General features: G+C 37.2%; 1 protein-coding gene across 2 annotated transcripts in view; it reads left to right on the forward strand.

Moving 5' to 3' along the window:
* Positions 1 to 14789, forward strand: part of LOC127636681 (amyloid-beta A4 precursor protein-binding family A member 1-like) — a 74171-nt gene that overhangs the window by 54975 nt on the left and 4407 nt on the right. For both annotated transcript variants that reach the window (XM_052117349.1, XM_052117356.1), the window contains 6 exons: positions 2181 to 2291; positions 4443 to 4482; positions 4968 to 5113; positions 8745 to 8777; positions 10236 to 10322; positions 10921 to 11106. In XM_052117349.1, the coding sequence (XP_051973309.1) occupies positions 2181 to 2291; positions 4443 to 4482; positions 4968 to 5113; positions 8745 to 8777; positions 10236 to 10322; positions 10921 to 11106 (603 nt within the window). The remainder of the gene's footprint in view (positions 1 to 2180; positions 2292 to 4442; positions 4483 to 4967; positions 5114 to 8744; positions 8778 to 10235; positions 10323 to 10920; positions 11107 to 14789) is intronic.

The raw sequence follows: 14789 nt of genomic DNA on the forward strand, positions 1-14789 counted from the left end.
ATTCAGCACGGCTCATATAACTAGAGAAGAGAAACAGCTTTTTTTCTCTTGCCCTGCTTTAATGCTTAAGGTGTATCACACTGATGCTTATTAATGCTAAGTATTATACTCAGTTGTACAAGCTCAATGTATGGGGAATGTGTTTTGTATATTTCAGTGAGTGATTAATGAAGAAAGTCAAGTAGAAAGTCAAAAGCAGCTCAATTACTAACAGTGACAGGTACTATTTGCTAAGTTCATTAGTGCTGCTTATTCCACTTACAAACATGATGGAGACATTAACATGTGAGTAATTTTACACAGGATGGCACTGTACTGTGGTGGTCTCGGAAAACATCTCTAAGGGGAGCTGTTCCATGAACAGTTAGGGCTTTGGATTGAGCCATATGAATGTAATTGTTCCTTTACAGTAAGTAAAAGATGATTTTAGGATGTTCACAAACAATTTGGCTAGGGCTAAATATACTGTACAGTATACATATAGCTGATTCTTCAGAATGGTTCTATGCCCTACAATACTCTATCACTGTCCTCAATATGTGGTCATTACCATAATGCTAAGCATTAATGTAACATTTGAGTTTTTCCAAAATATAAATAAAAAAAATGTCATATTTGTTTATCATGGAAAGGAGTGGTCTGGTGATCTCAAATCTGAACTTTGAGGGCAGCTGTTCCAGGAACAGTTTGACCAGGTAGAGCTGTAACTGGAGCTGTGTTCTCTGTTGTTTGGTGCTGTTGTGAACTCGTCGGTTTGAGTTTGATGAGAGAGGAAGTTGTCCCCTTATGTTGTTCTTCTTTCTTACACCCAATCCAAAGAGTAGCATCTACTGTTACACTTTACCTACTCAGTATATCTTGAGAAAAAGCTTCTTTCTTTTTCTATTCACTGGAGCTTTCGGAATTGCGTATTGACATGGAAAATTTCTGGATGTATCTGGTAGATCGTCGCCGTGGTGATGAGGTGAGGAGCCAAATGAGTTAATGTGCTCAGGGTTTATCTTTGAAGGTTTTCATAATTTAAAAGTGTTAAATGAATGTGTAAGATAAAATAAATATTTATGTATAGGATGAAGAAATAAGGCTCTTCCATTCATTTCTGTGTGTGGGACGGTGTAGTATTTAACCTACATTATAATGACAAACAATGAACAACAATAGATTTTTACATTTGTTCTTACTGTTCCCTGGTTATTAAGGGTATGAGTCATGTGTTCTCAAGCTCATGTTTCACATTTCTGACTCAGACATGCCCTTTTCAGAGAGAGCTACTGTATATATCTACACATGACTGCAATGAGCAATCAAGACAAATCTGCCATGAGCTGGAAATTCATATATTTTCGTTTTTCTTTGTTGAGATTCTTGGCATTTCCTTGATCAGCTGTCCAAATCTACTGCCAACAACAGTACCTCTGACAGTACTTGGCAGTTTTAAATTGTATCAAATTTGTGCATAATGTCTTTTCAATTTATCACTCTCGTTTGTTTTTATTGCTTTGCTTTTTATATTCAAATTATTTTCTTTTATTCATTTATTTAATAAGTGAGTTTGAATTATTTTCTTGTGTTTTTACCACAGTGTACTGTCAAAGTCTCTGTACTTGTCAGGGTTACTATAGTTTAAAAAAAATTATATACATTTTTATTTTTAGTTCATGATGTATTTCTGTTTTCAAGTTTTAGTCCATTCATAAAGAGTTTTTTTTTAAGAACATAATTGTTTTTGTTCATCCATAATAACACAGCATGACATTGCTCCATTTACATGTGATCACACTACTACTAGCTGTCAGAAAATGCAATAAGCAAACTGTGGTTGATTGTTTTGCATCAAATACTTCTTGTCTACAGAATATACTGATAGTCTAATGTAAGGCTAGAGAGATTAAATCCGACCATCCAACATTGAGTGAAAATGTGAAAAAGTAATTTTCCCTGTAATTGGATCCGGAGTTTTCACTTGTATTTTAGTGCAAATTTATAGTAACTCCCATTTTTATTTTAGTTGACAAAAATATATTTCACTTCTAGTTTTCATCTGTTGAATTATTTTTGCTTACAAAAATAACCTTGCTACATCCATCCATCCATGCATGTACTTTTTGTATTTGTTCAGACATGATGCATAAATGAATAGACTGTAAGGCATGCAATATTAATGTCTCTCTGTTCTCCAGTCTCCAGGCTCAGGCTCCACCTCCCCACAAGGTGCGGAGTCGTCCACCCCTCACCTGCCGTCACTTGAGGGGAGTGACAGCTTTGAGTCTCCATCTCCAGCCAGTAAAGAGGTAGGAGGCTGTGAATAAACCTCTGAAACTTGGCTGAAACTGTATGGTTCTTTATTAATATGGTTCTTTATTAATATTAATGTGTAGATACTCCAGAAACTTAGACATTCTTACATACAGTATATTAGAAATTAGTACAAATACTTAGAAATTAGACATAAATTATAGTGTAAAACTCATGGTTTTGTGTCTGCTAGTGTGATTTAGAATCTGTTATAAATTAAGATACTGTTGTAATAGATTCATTGGACTAGATTAAAGTTTAAAACAGTGTATTTCTCCTTTGCCTTAATATTTATTTTAAATGGATTTAGCCATATGAATGTTATTCTTTGGCAGAGAGGGCTTCTCCAGGACATTCACAGAGTTGTCCTAAGCCACTCTTAGGGTCATTTTCCTGTTGGAAGTGAACCTTCAGCCTAGTCTGAGATCCTGAGCGCTCTGGACCAGGTTTTCTCTGTATTTTGCTGCGTTCAGCTTTCCTTTAACCCTGACCAGTTCCCCAGTTCCTGCCACTGAAAAACACCCTCACAGCATGATGCTACCACCACCATGCTTCACCGTTAGGATGGTATTGTGCAGGTGATGTGTGGTGCCTGGGTTCCTCCAGACATGACACTTGGAATTGAGGCCAAATCGTTCAATCTTCGTTTCATCAGACAAGAGAATCTTGTTTCTCACAGTCTGAGAGTCCTTTAGGTGCTTTTTTATGTGTCTTGCCCTGAGGAGAGGCTTCTGTCTGGACACTATGCCATAAAGTCCAGATCGGTGGAGTGTAGCAGGGATGTTGTCCTTCTGCAAGTTTCTCCCATCTCCAAACATGAATTCTGGAGCTAAACCAGAGTGACCATCGGGTTCTTGTTCACCTCTGTTACCAAAGCCCTTCTCCCCCGATTGCTCAATTTGGCTGGGTGGCTAGCTCTTGGAAGAGTACTTGTTGTTCCAAACTTTTTCCATTTAAGAATTATGGAGGCTACTGTGCTCTTGGGAACCTTCAATGCAGTCAAAAAAAATTTTTGCCGTTCCCAGATCTGTGCCTTGACACAATTCTGTCTCTGAGATCTGCAGGAAGTTCCTTTGCCTCATGGCTTGGTTTTTGCTCTGATTAGCATTTTCAGCTGTGAGACCTTATATAGACAGGTGTGTGCCTTTCCAAATCATGTCCAATCAATTGAATTTGCCACAGGTGAACTCCAATCAAAATGTAGAAACATCTCAAAGATGATCCAGATAAATGGGATGCACTTGAGCTAATTTTCAAGTGTCATAGCAAAGGGTCTGAATACTTAAGATGTTTCAGTTTTTTCTTTTTAATACATTTGGAAAGTTATCAGAAATCTGGTTTTTGCTTTGTCATTATGGGGTATGAAGTGTAGATTGATGTGGAAATAAGTAATTATTTAAAGGATTTTAGCATAAAGCTGCACCATAACAAAATATGAAAAAATGAAGGGGTCTGAATACTTTATGAATGCACTGTATATACACTGGCCACCAAAAGTTTGGAATTATGTACAGATTTTGCTGTTTCTGATGGAAATTGGTACTTTAATTGACCAAAGTGGCATTCAACTGATCACAAAGAATATTCATTCATTCGTAAAAAAAACAGCCCCATCACTATTTGAAAAAAGTTATTTATGATCTATTTTGATCAAATCTAGACAGAAAACATCACTCCAACACCTTATTCTTGAGTAATCATGATAAATTGATAATTTGGTTCTAGAAAATCACTTGATATTATATCAAACACAGCTGAAAGCTATTTGGTTCATTAAATTAAGATTAACGTTGTTTTTCTGTTTGTTTTTGAGTTGCTACAATATGCAATAGACTGGCATGTCTTAAGGTCAATATTAGGTCAAAAATGGCAAAAAAGAAACAGTTTTCTCTAGAAACTCATCAGTCAATCATTGTTTGGAGGAATGAAGGCTATACAATGCTTGAAATTGCCAAAAAAAATTCATACAAAGATATACCCTACAGTCTTCAAAGACAAAGAACAACTGACTCTAACAAGGACAGAAAAAGTGTAATGGTCATTTGTAAGATTAAATTGAATATATAGTGCAATGAATACAACATACACAAAAACATATAAGAAGTCTGCAATTACAATGCAATTTTTCCTTGTTCTTTTATGTGCAGTCAAGAAAAAGTCTTGCTTCATTCCCCACATATGTAGAAGGTGAGATGATCTCTTATCTCTTTTAGATTCTGTTATTTTCCCACAGTGTTGCTATGAAATATTGTAGATGTATACAAATGTTTCCTTAAAAGGTCAAATGTGTCATTTCTGTGCCACAATTGTCTCCAAACGGATTTGAAAAATACTGACTGTTATGTTTAAAGCTAAAGTGTGTAATTTCTGCAGCAAAAGAATCACCAAATTCCAAAAAGAAAAAAACCAGAGTAAATGTTTTGATTCATAGTGTTTACATTTTTCAGGGGATTCAACTACAAATGACTTATAGCTGTTTCTGCACATTAAGCTGGGATATAATAATGTATTCAACATCAAAACAATTACACACATCACCTTTAAATGTTGTAGTTTATTTAAATCATCTGGTTCTCAGATACTGTATTATACAAAATTCTGATCGCACATCTAAAGCATGTTTTTATAATGATCTGGAATGTTTGTCTTCTCTCTCTCTCTGTCTCTCTCAGTACCAGGTCCATGTGACCCAGAGGACCTTATTGATGGTATTATATTTGCTGCTAACTACCTGGGCTCCACTCAGCTGCTCTCAGACAAGACTCCCTCTAAAAACGTCCGCATGATGCAGGCTCAAGAGGCTGTGAGTCGCATTAAGGTGAGGCAAAACAGCTCTGTCTGTAATGCGCTGTTATAAAACCTTTATTATAAGAAGTAAGCTTGAGCTTTTCTGAACTTTTTAGGAAAAAAGAATAGGTATTCATAAGAAATGAAGAGCTGTGCTCTGATTTGCAGGATAAAGAGCATGTATTTATTGCACAATCATTTTATTCCTTGGACGCAAAATGATGAAGATGTGTTTTTCTTGGCGGAAAGTCTTATTTTGTCATTCAGATTGAAATGTCAGGCCATAACGGATGAAGAGAGATGTTCTTAAATGTAAGAGTGTGTGTGTGTGGTCCTCCTGCGGTAATGTGTAATGAAATGAATCTGTAGTCAATGCTGATATAGGGACCTGTCCCATGATTGTTGTTTTTATTGGATCAGAGACATTTCCCACCTCTCTCCTGTTCATCATCCAGCAACATGAATCAGCCATTTTCCGTGTCAGCTGCATTACTCAACATTTTTTTTACATCCACCTTAAAAAATGCAGTGAGCCCAGCACCTGTACCATATAGTGTTTCTTCAGCATGTGCTTGTATCATCAGAAAACTAATTTTGTGTGAATATTACTTACAATGTCAGTTACAGATTGTTATAGGGTACTTTTTAGGGAATTGGTAGACTGTAGATTACAATAATTGTTGGTTTGGTGCTGGTGTAGCTCATGGACCAGCATAGCTAATCGGTTTACCGTCTAAATGTAGCTGGTGATACTGGTTGACATGCTTGGTCTTTATGGTCAAATTGATTAACCAAGGTAGTCTTGCTGGTTTTGCTAGTAAAGCAGCATTATGGGGATATCAGGACACCAGCATCCCATTTTGGGGATCAGGGGCTATATTATAGAAACTTTTGAGAAACGTATGAGATCCTAACTGAAATCACTATGGTTACTAAATGTAAGATAGGGTGCTAGAGTTAGATGTTTTTGTAATGCGGTCCCAGCAACACTATAACACTATAGTATTTATGCTGGTGACCAGCTATGGTGGTCTTTTAAGTAGGTAGGTTGAACAATTTCTCAAATTAGATTTGATCAAACGGTGACATCGAACCCTCACAAAATTGTAATATTTACTAAGTAAAGGGCTGTACATTGAAACACTGATTTAACCCGAATGATTTAAAGGCAAAGATAGACTAGTCAAAGTTTAGAGTGAGCAGGGAACGTTTCAAAGACTTTGGCTAATGTTATGTAAATATTAGGAACAAACGCTCTTAAAATAACGTTAATGAAACATCCTTGTGATGTTATCAGTCTTCGATAAATGTTCCCGCAATGTTATAAGAAAACTTTGTTAGTGTAACTTCATTAGTTCATCCTTGAAAGGTGCACTCAGTCATTTATTCCTCATTAAAAATATTTTATTCCCAAAGAAATGCATAGTAATTTGCGTTTGAATGATGCTGCATTCATGCCCCTAGGTGTCAGTGTATGTCCAAGATGACTGCCATATTGACCAACATAAAAACAATACTTAGAGCATCTTTGAACTAGAAAAAACTTATCTCTAAGAGTAACACATTTTCAAGAAATGTTTTAAGAACATACATTTGTTACATGGCAGTGAAGTTCTCACTTTCACGTCAGTAACACATCATCCTAAAAGTGCATCAGTCAAAGTTAGCAGCAAAAAATGTTAGCAGCAATCTTTACTGATGTATAGTTTTTCCAGTTATCTTGTAAGGGAGAGAGCTCCCCCTTAGACTTGGAAAAGTTGTACTTGGGACAAACAGATGTCAAATTTTCTGATTTATGGACCTGACCTGAACTGTCCCTTTGTAAATACTGTATGTAAATTCTGCCTTTGGTTAACGATTACCACCTAATTTTAAATTGCTTAAAGATTTTGGTTCTAGTATTTTATCTGCTATGTTAAAGATGATTTAAAGGTAGCTATAAGTTATGAATTCTTTGTTATAATATAGCGGGTCACAACTCATCTCAGATTTTGAGACTCTTCTCCCTCATAGAAATGTAATAATTAATATGTTTAAAAAAACATACAGAATTATGAACTCAAACTCAGTGGAGGATTGTATTTAAATGGTTTATCAGCTTCAATACATTATGCAAAGTCCAGATTCCATGCAGAGGGAGAGACATCTGAATCAATATGTCCAGGCTCAACTTCCATGATGTACTGTAGGTCTTTCTTTGATGGCCAGTTTGATCCATTTTCACTGCACTTAATCTAATATTCCTCTCTGAGTTCCACTCTGCTTTTTATAGTTGAGTTTTTTTAACAGGACGTTCTGTAATATAACACCAAGATTCAACTGATATGAAAAGCACAAATAGGCCACCTGGTGGATGGTGGTGCAAATTACAATGAAGTGAAACCCAGTGTATTAGGTTGACATATTGTATGTAGGCTGGTGTCTTGTAAGCTTCTTAGCTTGATGTCATCTGGAGCCTTTCTACGATCTACCTCATGTGGATAGATATCCCAGAAGTCATTTTACGCGTACACTATATGGCCATAAGTATGTGGACTCTCCTATTAAATTAAGGGGTTTGGCTATTTACATTTACATTTTACATTTATGCATTTGGCAGACGCTTTTATCCAAAGCGACTTACAGTGCAATTATTACAGGGACAATCCCCCCAGAACAACCTGGAGTTAAGTGCTTTGCTCAAGGACACAATGGTTGTGTCCGTGGGGTTAGAACCTGCGACCTTCTGATTAACAGCCCAGTGCTTTAGCCACTATGCCACCACCACTCTCATCTATACCCATTTCTCACAGCGGACTTGAGAATATGGCAGTAACATGAGTTAGTGAAAGAATAGTTTCCTTTGGCATAAGCCCCGTCCTACGGTTAAGTGTCTGGATTCTCAATTGAACCATCATATCCTGCTGGAGGCAATGTTGGCTGGGGAGAGGAGCTTACCTCTTACAATAGGACGAGACCTAAACTCATGGTGCTGGGGTGATGGTGGGTGAAATCAATGCTACATGATGAATGATGAGAAACAGCAGTGTGGAACTTATAAGGCATGGGCTAGATTGTGATTGGATGTGATGCCTGAATTTAATTAATGTAATGCTTACTACGATTACTCTGCCAGAAACATTGCATACGCTTCCCCTACTAACAGCCGCAAATAATCTAGCATACAATCATAAAATCATCTTAGACAAAAATATTTTTATGAGAATGTGACATATCAAAGAGCTCAGTGACTTTCTGCACTGTCATAGGATGCCACTATTGAATGGTTTACTGAGTCTGGTGTTGAAGAACTTGACTTACGTGCACAAAGCCCAGACATGAACCCCATTCAACATTTTAGGATGAATTGCAACGCCAACCTTACTGATGCTCTTGGTTCTGAATGGGAGGTAATGTTCCAACATCTTATGGAAAGCCTTCCCAGAAGAGTGGAGGCTTTTATAGCAACAAAGGTATTGGTTAACATTAATTGGTTAATTACATATTTTAGTGTATTTGGTGCTTCTAGATCATAAAAACTCCCCAGTAGATGGTCTCGTGAAAGAACCACTGTGGTCTTCTTTTCAACTGACAGCTTCGCCCCAAATGTGATTTGTGTCTGACTTGCTCAGCTCTGCTTAATCTAATAATGTTCCTGTCTGTGTTTGTTCCATGCTAAGCAGACGGCCCAGAAATTAGCCAAAAACAGGAAGAAGGTGCAGTAATTGCTCATGGGTTTGGTGTTTTGTTTTTCCTTTCATTCTTTGTCGTCTTTTTTGCTTTGTTTCAGATCTTTTTGTTTTCATGTTTCTTGTCGGTGTTCACTTTGACATTTTTCTGAATCCAGCAACAAGTCATGTACTTCTGTTCGTCTACTCAGTCTGTTAGCCATTGTTCATCCCACACCAAACATTACCTCAGTTTTATCACCAGGTCTTACTTGAGGAAGTTTTGGAAAGGGTAAAAAGGATAGTTCACCTAAAAATGAAAAGTCTGTTATCGTTTACTCTCAGTCACCATTCAATTTCATTGAATGGAAAAAAGGTGCAATGAAAGTAAATGGTGACTTAAGCTAACGCTCTGCTGAACATTTCCTTTTGTGTTCCATGGAAGACAGAAAGTCATGTGGGTTTGTTACAACATGAGGGAGAGTAAATTATTAAAGTGAACTTTACCTTTAAAGTTAAGTGTACTTTGCTGGATACAGAAAATGCAAGTGTTCTTTCTTATTCTTTGTATCTTATCTTTTTCTTTCTAAGGTGCTGTGCTGTGTTTGTGGCTGTTTTTGAAGGTGTATCTCTGGCACAGCATGTTACACACTTCTCTTGTTCTTTTTTAATTCAATTGTTCAACACTCTGCTTTTGCCAATTCTCTCACTTTCTTCTCTCTTTCTCTCTAACTTACTACTCAGTTTCTACAAATGAAGAACAAAGCTAACCAAACTAACCACATGCCAGCTTGCCATACAAGCTGGCTTATGAAAAACTGCCCAGGTTATCAGAGTTCTCAATGAAGGATATCATGTAAATGATCGGTGTTTCCCAACCAGGGGTATTTGTATGCCGGTTCCAGGGGGTAGATTTAGCTTTATTGAAATTATATTACGGAAATTATTACTTTAAAGCCATTGTGGAACGTCCACCAGACCAACTGTGAATTAGCCGATGGCCCTCTTTCCAAAACCGCTCAGTCCGAAGACATGCCTTTTTTTGTGCTCACACACATGCACTCATGAGTACTCGAGACTGTTGTGTTGGAGCAGATGGAGAGCGATGGGTCCGACCCTGAGCGTTTCGTGGGAGCCTGGACAGTACCAGCACTTACAGTACACACACAGAAATCTCAATTGCACTTTTCCACAACAATACAACTGTATTTCCTAACTAAATGCAGTCATAAAATACAGATATAATAACTGTTTCAGTTTGAGAAATGTAGATGGCACAAAAAAAGGTTGGGAAACACATGTAAAAGACAGCTGCAAAGATTTTTGACGTTAAAGATGGCAGTGTTTGTTAATCAAAGCAGTGTAATTTAGTTTCATCTTGAAGCAAATGGAATGTTGCTTGCACACTCCTTCATGGCATCTCTGGGCCTTGTCAGCTCTTTTTCTTTCTCTCTTTTTTTCTCTGCCTCAGTGACTAATGGCATATGGTTCTCTCTGTGTCTTCAGGCTCCAGAAGGTGAAGCTCAGCCCATGACGGAGGTGGACCTCTTCATCTCTACTCAGAGAATCAAAGTGCTTAATGCAGACTCACAGGTACCTCACTATCACTTCTGAAGGTTTTGTTTTCACACACTGCCAATGCAAAACCTGCTTTTGCTTTTTAACAATATACAAATGTGAACAAAAGCTAGTGAAGATAACCTACATATGTAAGAGCAAAAGGAAAAGCTTTATATTGTGCCATTCATAGAGTGGCTCATATTCTTGACTCACCACTAGTCTATAATGGCTTGTGTCAGTGGGAAGCAACTTTAAACTTCTCAAGCTACAAGCTGTTCATTATTTAATGTAGTTAAAAGTCAAGCTACCTTCTTAAAAAGGTAGTATGCTACACTACAAGCAACAAAATGTAGATAGCTTTATTAAAGCTGCTTAGGGGGCAATGTCTTTACTTGATAGGTTTACTGTTAATTTCTAATTAGTTTACTAATCATTTTAGTTTACTGTTGAAATCTAAAATGATTCCTATTGACACTAACTCAGATGATATAAATAAACCATCTTTAAGTTTTTGTGATCTTATGTGTCTTTGCACATTACTGTATATAAATATATACAGTATAACTATATAAAGTTTTTCCATTTTCTTATCAGTACTCTCACCATTCCATCTTCTCCTTCTGATTCATAGGAGACCATGATGGATCATCCTTTAAGGACCATCTCCTACATTGCCGACATTGGGAACATTGTGGTGTTAATGGCCAGAAGGAGATTGCCTCGCTCTGACTCTCAGGAGAACATGGATGCCTCTGATCCTGCCCAGGACGAGAAGCGCCAGTACAAGATGATCTGTCACGTATTTGAGTCAGAAGATGTGAGTTCTTCATCCTAACTATAAGTCAGTATGACCTTATTAAGCATCGGCAAAAGAAGGCTTGTCAGATTGTCTGGCATTTGTAGAAACCTCATCACATCTCAACAGGAAAAGGCTGTGATAAAACACTGAAACAAGAAATTCCATCACTTTAAAGAAGCAATCTTTTTGCTGTTTGAACTAGCCAGTGTTTTAAACTCCTTCAGTGCCTAATTCAATGTACTGCTTCAACATTGCAGTATTGTAAAATTATATACTATAAATGGGTAGTTGTGACTCTAAATTCTGATTGGATGAGCCAAGTATAAAGCCCTTGAAAAATGCACACCATTCTATATTAATGCGGGAACCGTAAAAAGCTTTGAGTTAGGCTAATGAACTATAATACTTCAAATGTCACGAAAAACTGGTTTGGAAACACTATTTGTCGAGAAAATCGGCATTAACTCAAAAATGTAGTGTCACATGACAGAATTTACCCCAATCGTTTGCCTTTGTTAATCATGATGATGGTATCAGTGGCGGCTGCTGGTCTTTCAAAGAGGGGAAGCTCATTTTCGGCCTACATTATAAACTTATTTACCCTATTTTTTGCACTAAATCAATCTTAGGTGTTGATCTGCCCTGCTGTTTAATTCTAATTTTTTCCTCGTAAGGAAGACTTTCAAATGGCTTCGCCAAAATCAGGTCGACAATATTAGCACCGTCTGCCATCGTGCGCAGTTTCACCCATACGACGCTAGCCTAGCCTACTGTATGAATGAACGAACGAACGAACGAACGAACGAACGAACACTCTAAAACAAAATATATTAAACTTGGTAAAACTGAAACAAGGAATGTGGTGTATAATTGTGTGAAATGTATTATGCAAATTGCCTAGCAATTTCGCCAAACAAATATAAAGAAATAGGTTGCAGCAGTTTGTCTTTCGACTACACTTGAGAAATCCGCGATGGGACTGAGCGCGAAATAGCTTCAGTGACTTCTTATAGTACAGATTCGCTGTCAATCAAAAGGAGATGCAGTCTTTCGACAGATCCTCCAATCATCACGCTGAAGCCCGGAGTCCGGGCCAGCCCCTCCTCATTCACCCCCAGAGACGCTGAGCGTCCGTGGGCGGGACATAATCGCAGCATTTATCCAATGACCATCTATTTTCGGAGCACTGAAAAAAACTGTTCAGAGCAGCCCCATTGAAGTCAATGGACGCTCGGCTTCAACAGGGAAATGCACTGACGCTACGGGAATGTATGAGAAGTAAATCGAGTCAGCCGACCTGCTATATGTAATGTAGCTGATTCTGAACGAACTCGTCTTCGAGATGAACGTGTTCTAACGCATTTTTAGTCAATAAATTGTTTACACAATAGTACATATTTGACCATTATTTTTTTGACATTATAGGGGAAGCTGAGCTTCCCTTGCAGTCTTAAAGAAATCCCCACTGGATGGTATACATCCTTAAAAGCCAATTTATTGTAGGCTACTGGAGTATGGGTTGTTCTTAATGGCATTTAGATCTGATGCTGCAATCATGAAGTTTCAAGGAGTGCCAACACAAATATCTCGTATCATGCACATCAACCAGTGCAATGAGAACAAATTAATGGCAACTGTTTGTGATTAATTTAATCGTAGCAGCCATCCATTTATTTATACGTTTCTTTTCCACACCATTCAAAATAATAGACGGCAGTCACGGAATTAGCCCACAAAACAAAAAAACTAAAAACATAATTTCTGTGCACAAAGATGTTTTAAATTAAAAATAAATACACAATACTAGGAGAAAAGCATCAGTGTGCTTTTTGGAACACTAACGTATAACACAATTCTATAAAAAAATATTTTTGATGATTCACTTTCAGTCGAAACCGGTGGAAACCTGCGATAGGCAGAACATCAGGACCGATATTACAGTCATAACAGAAGGGCAACTGTTTATTTTTGATTGCAATTCCTCATCTTCTGATTTAATTTATTTGTGAAATTAAATGACAGTAAGCTGACAAATTTCAATGAATTATCTCAATACTCTCCCCATTTTACAAAGACTTCAGAGGGGGAAAAAAATTAGGGACATCTGGGAGGCGAAAGGTACACAGTTATCGATAAACACATTTCTGTATGGAAACGGCTTAAGGGCAGATTTATTTTTGCGATAAAGCAAAACTTATGCAAAAAGTGTGTTTTTTTTAAGTATGACATCATCACTCACACCATTTTTATCAATAAAAGGCCATTTGAATGGAAATAGGCAGAAGACAGCAAATTTCGCAGCAAAAAAAAAAGCTTTTTCACTTTGTCAATAACAAAATATCGCAAAAAGTGGATGGAAACTAGGCTACAGGTGGCTTTTAAATACAGTGATTTACCATGGTTAAGGGGATTTCATGGACAATGCGAAGCGGAACAACCCTTATCCATGGTGAAATCACTTTGTGACTTATTGCTTTAGTATGCCAGCTTTATCGCTCGTAATCCTCCATCCACCCGGTTAATTTTTTTTCAGTCTCCTCACATTATTTTTCATCATGCTCAGTATTGCAGTCACTGGGCATTGTGGTGACCTCTAATAACATTCATCCAGATGGTGTTCTCGGGCATCTCGCTGCGTGGGTGGAATCAGTAGACAGCGGAGTGACCTTTTCTCTGTTTGGCTGCAGTGAGGCTAGATGAATTTAAAGAGGCTGCATATGTCACAGCGTTTAGTCCAACAGTGAAAGGAGAGCATGAGGCATATTTGTGACTGTCCTGAGGGACCCCACCTTTGTGATCTCTTGTATGTAGCTGTCATTTGGTTGTATTTGTATACAAAACAAGTGCTGTTCTCTAGGTATGGTTTGATATATGAATTTGCATTTAGACAATGTAATATACGAGTTATACAATATCATATTTGGTGATTAGTAACTCTTGATAGCTAGGTTATTAAAAGGTTATACTTTAACATGGGTTACCACAGTGGTTGAATTAACATGAATTATCAATAAACAATACATTTATCGCATTTGTTTATTTTGGCTAATACATTTCTGACATTAAATGTTATACACTTTCTCATTAATAAACAAGTATATTAATCGATTAACATTAACCAAATTAATAAATGCTTTAAAAATTATCTTCATTGTTCATGATACCAAATGCATTAACCACAATAGCAAAATGTTTGCAAACTGAGTTTAACGCTGACTCGCATATATTACTACTGACTCGCCTACATTTACACACTTACTCCTAAATGATTAGCTTCCGCGGTAGCATTCCTCGTAGAGTGTTGGACTTTTAAGGGTATGGATGTCTGTTTAGTGTCAACCTCTCGTTTGATTTTAGATCACTATTGGTTAGGTTTAGGTTGAAGTTTTAGGTTAGGAATGTATGTTATATTTATTAAAAACAATATATTAAATATATTTAATATTCACCTTACGACACCATTTCACTCCCTTTTGGCACCCCGTGCAGGACATTTTACTAGGAAACCACAGCCAAACGTGTAATAAGGCACGTCATTTTGCTCATGTAATGTTCATGACACCAGGCTGGCATTACTCAACTCAACTCAACTAAATTTTATTTATAGAGCACTTTCTAAAACCACACTGGGTACCAAAGTGCTGTACATGGAGTTACAAAAAATAAATAAAATCACATACATACAGCTTAAGAATGCAACA

The sequence above is a fragment of the Xyrauchen texanus genome, chromosome 4 (assembly GCF_025860055.1).
Source record: "Xyrauchen texanus isolate HMW12.3.18 chromosome 4, RBS_HiC_50CHRs, whole genome shotgun sequence".
Classification (NCBI taxonomy): Eukaryota; Metazoa; Chordata; class Actinopteri; order Cypriniformes; family Catostomidae; genus Xyrauchen; species Xyrauchen texanus.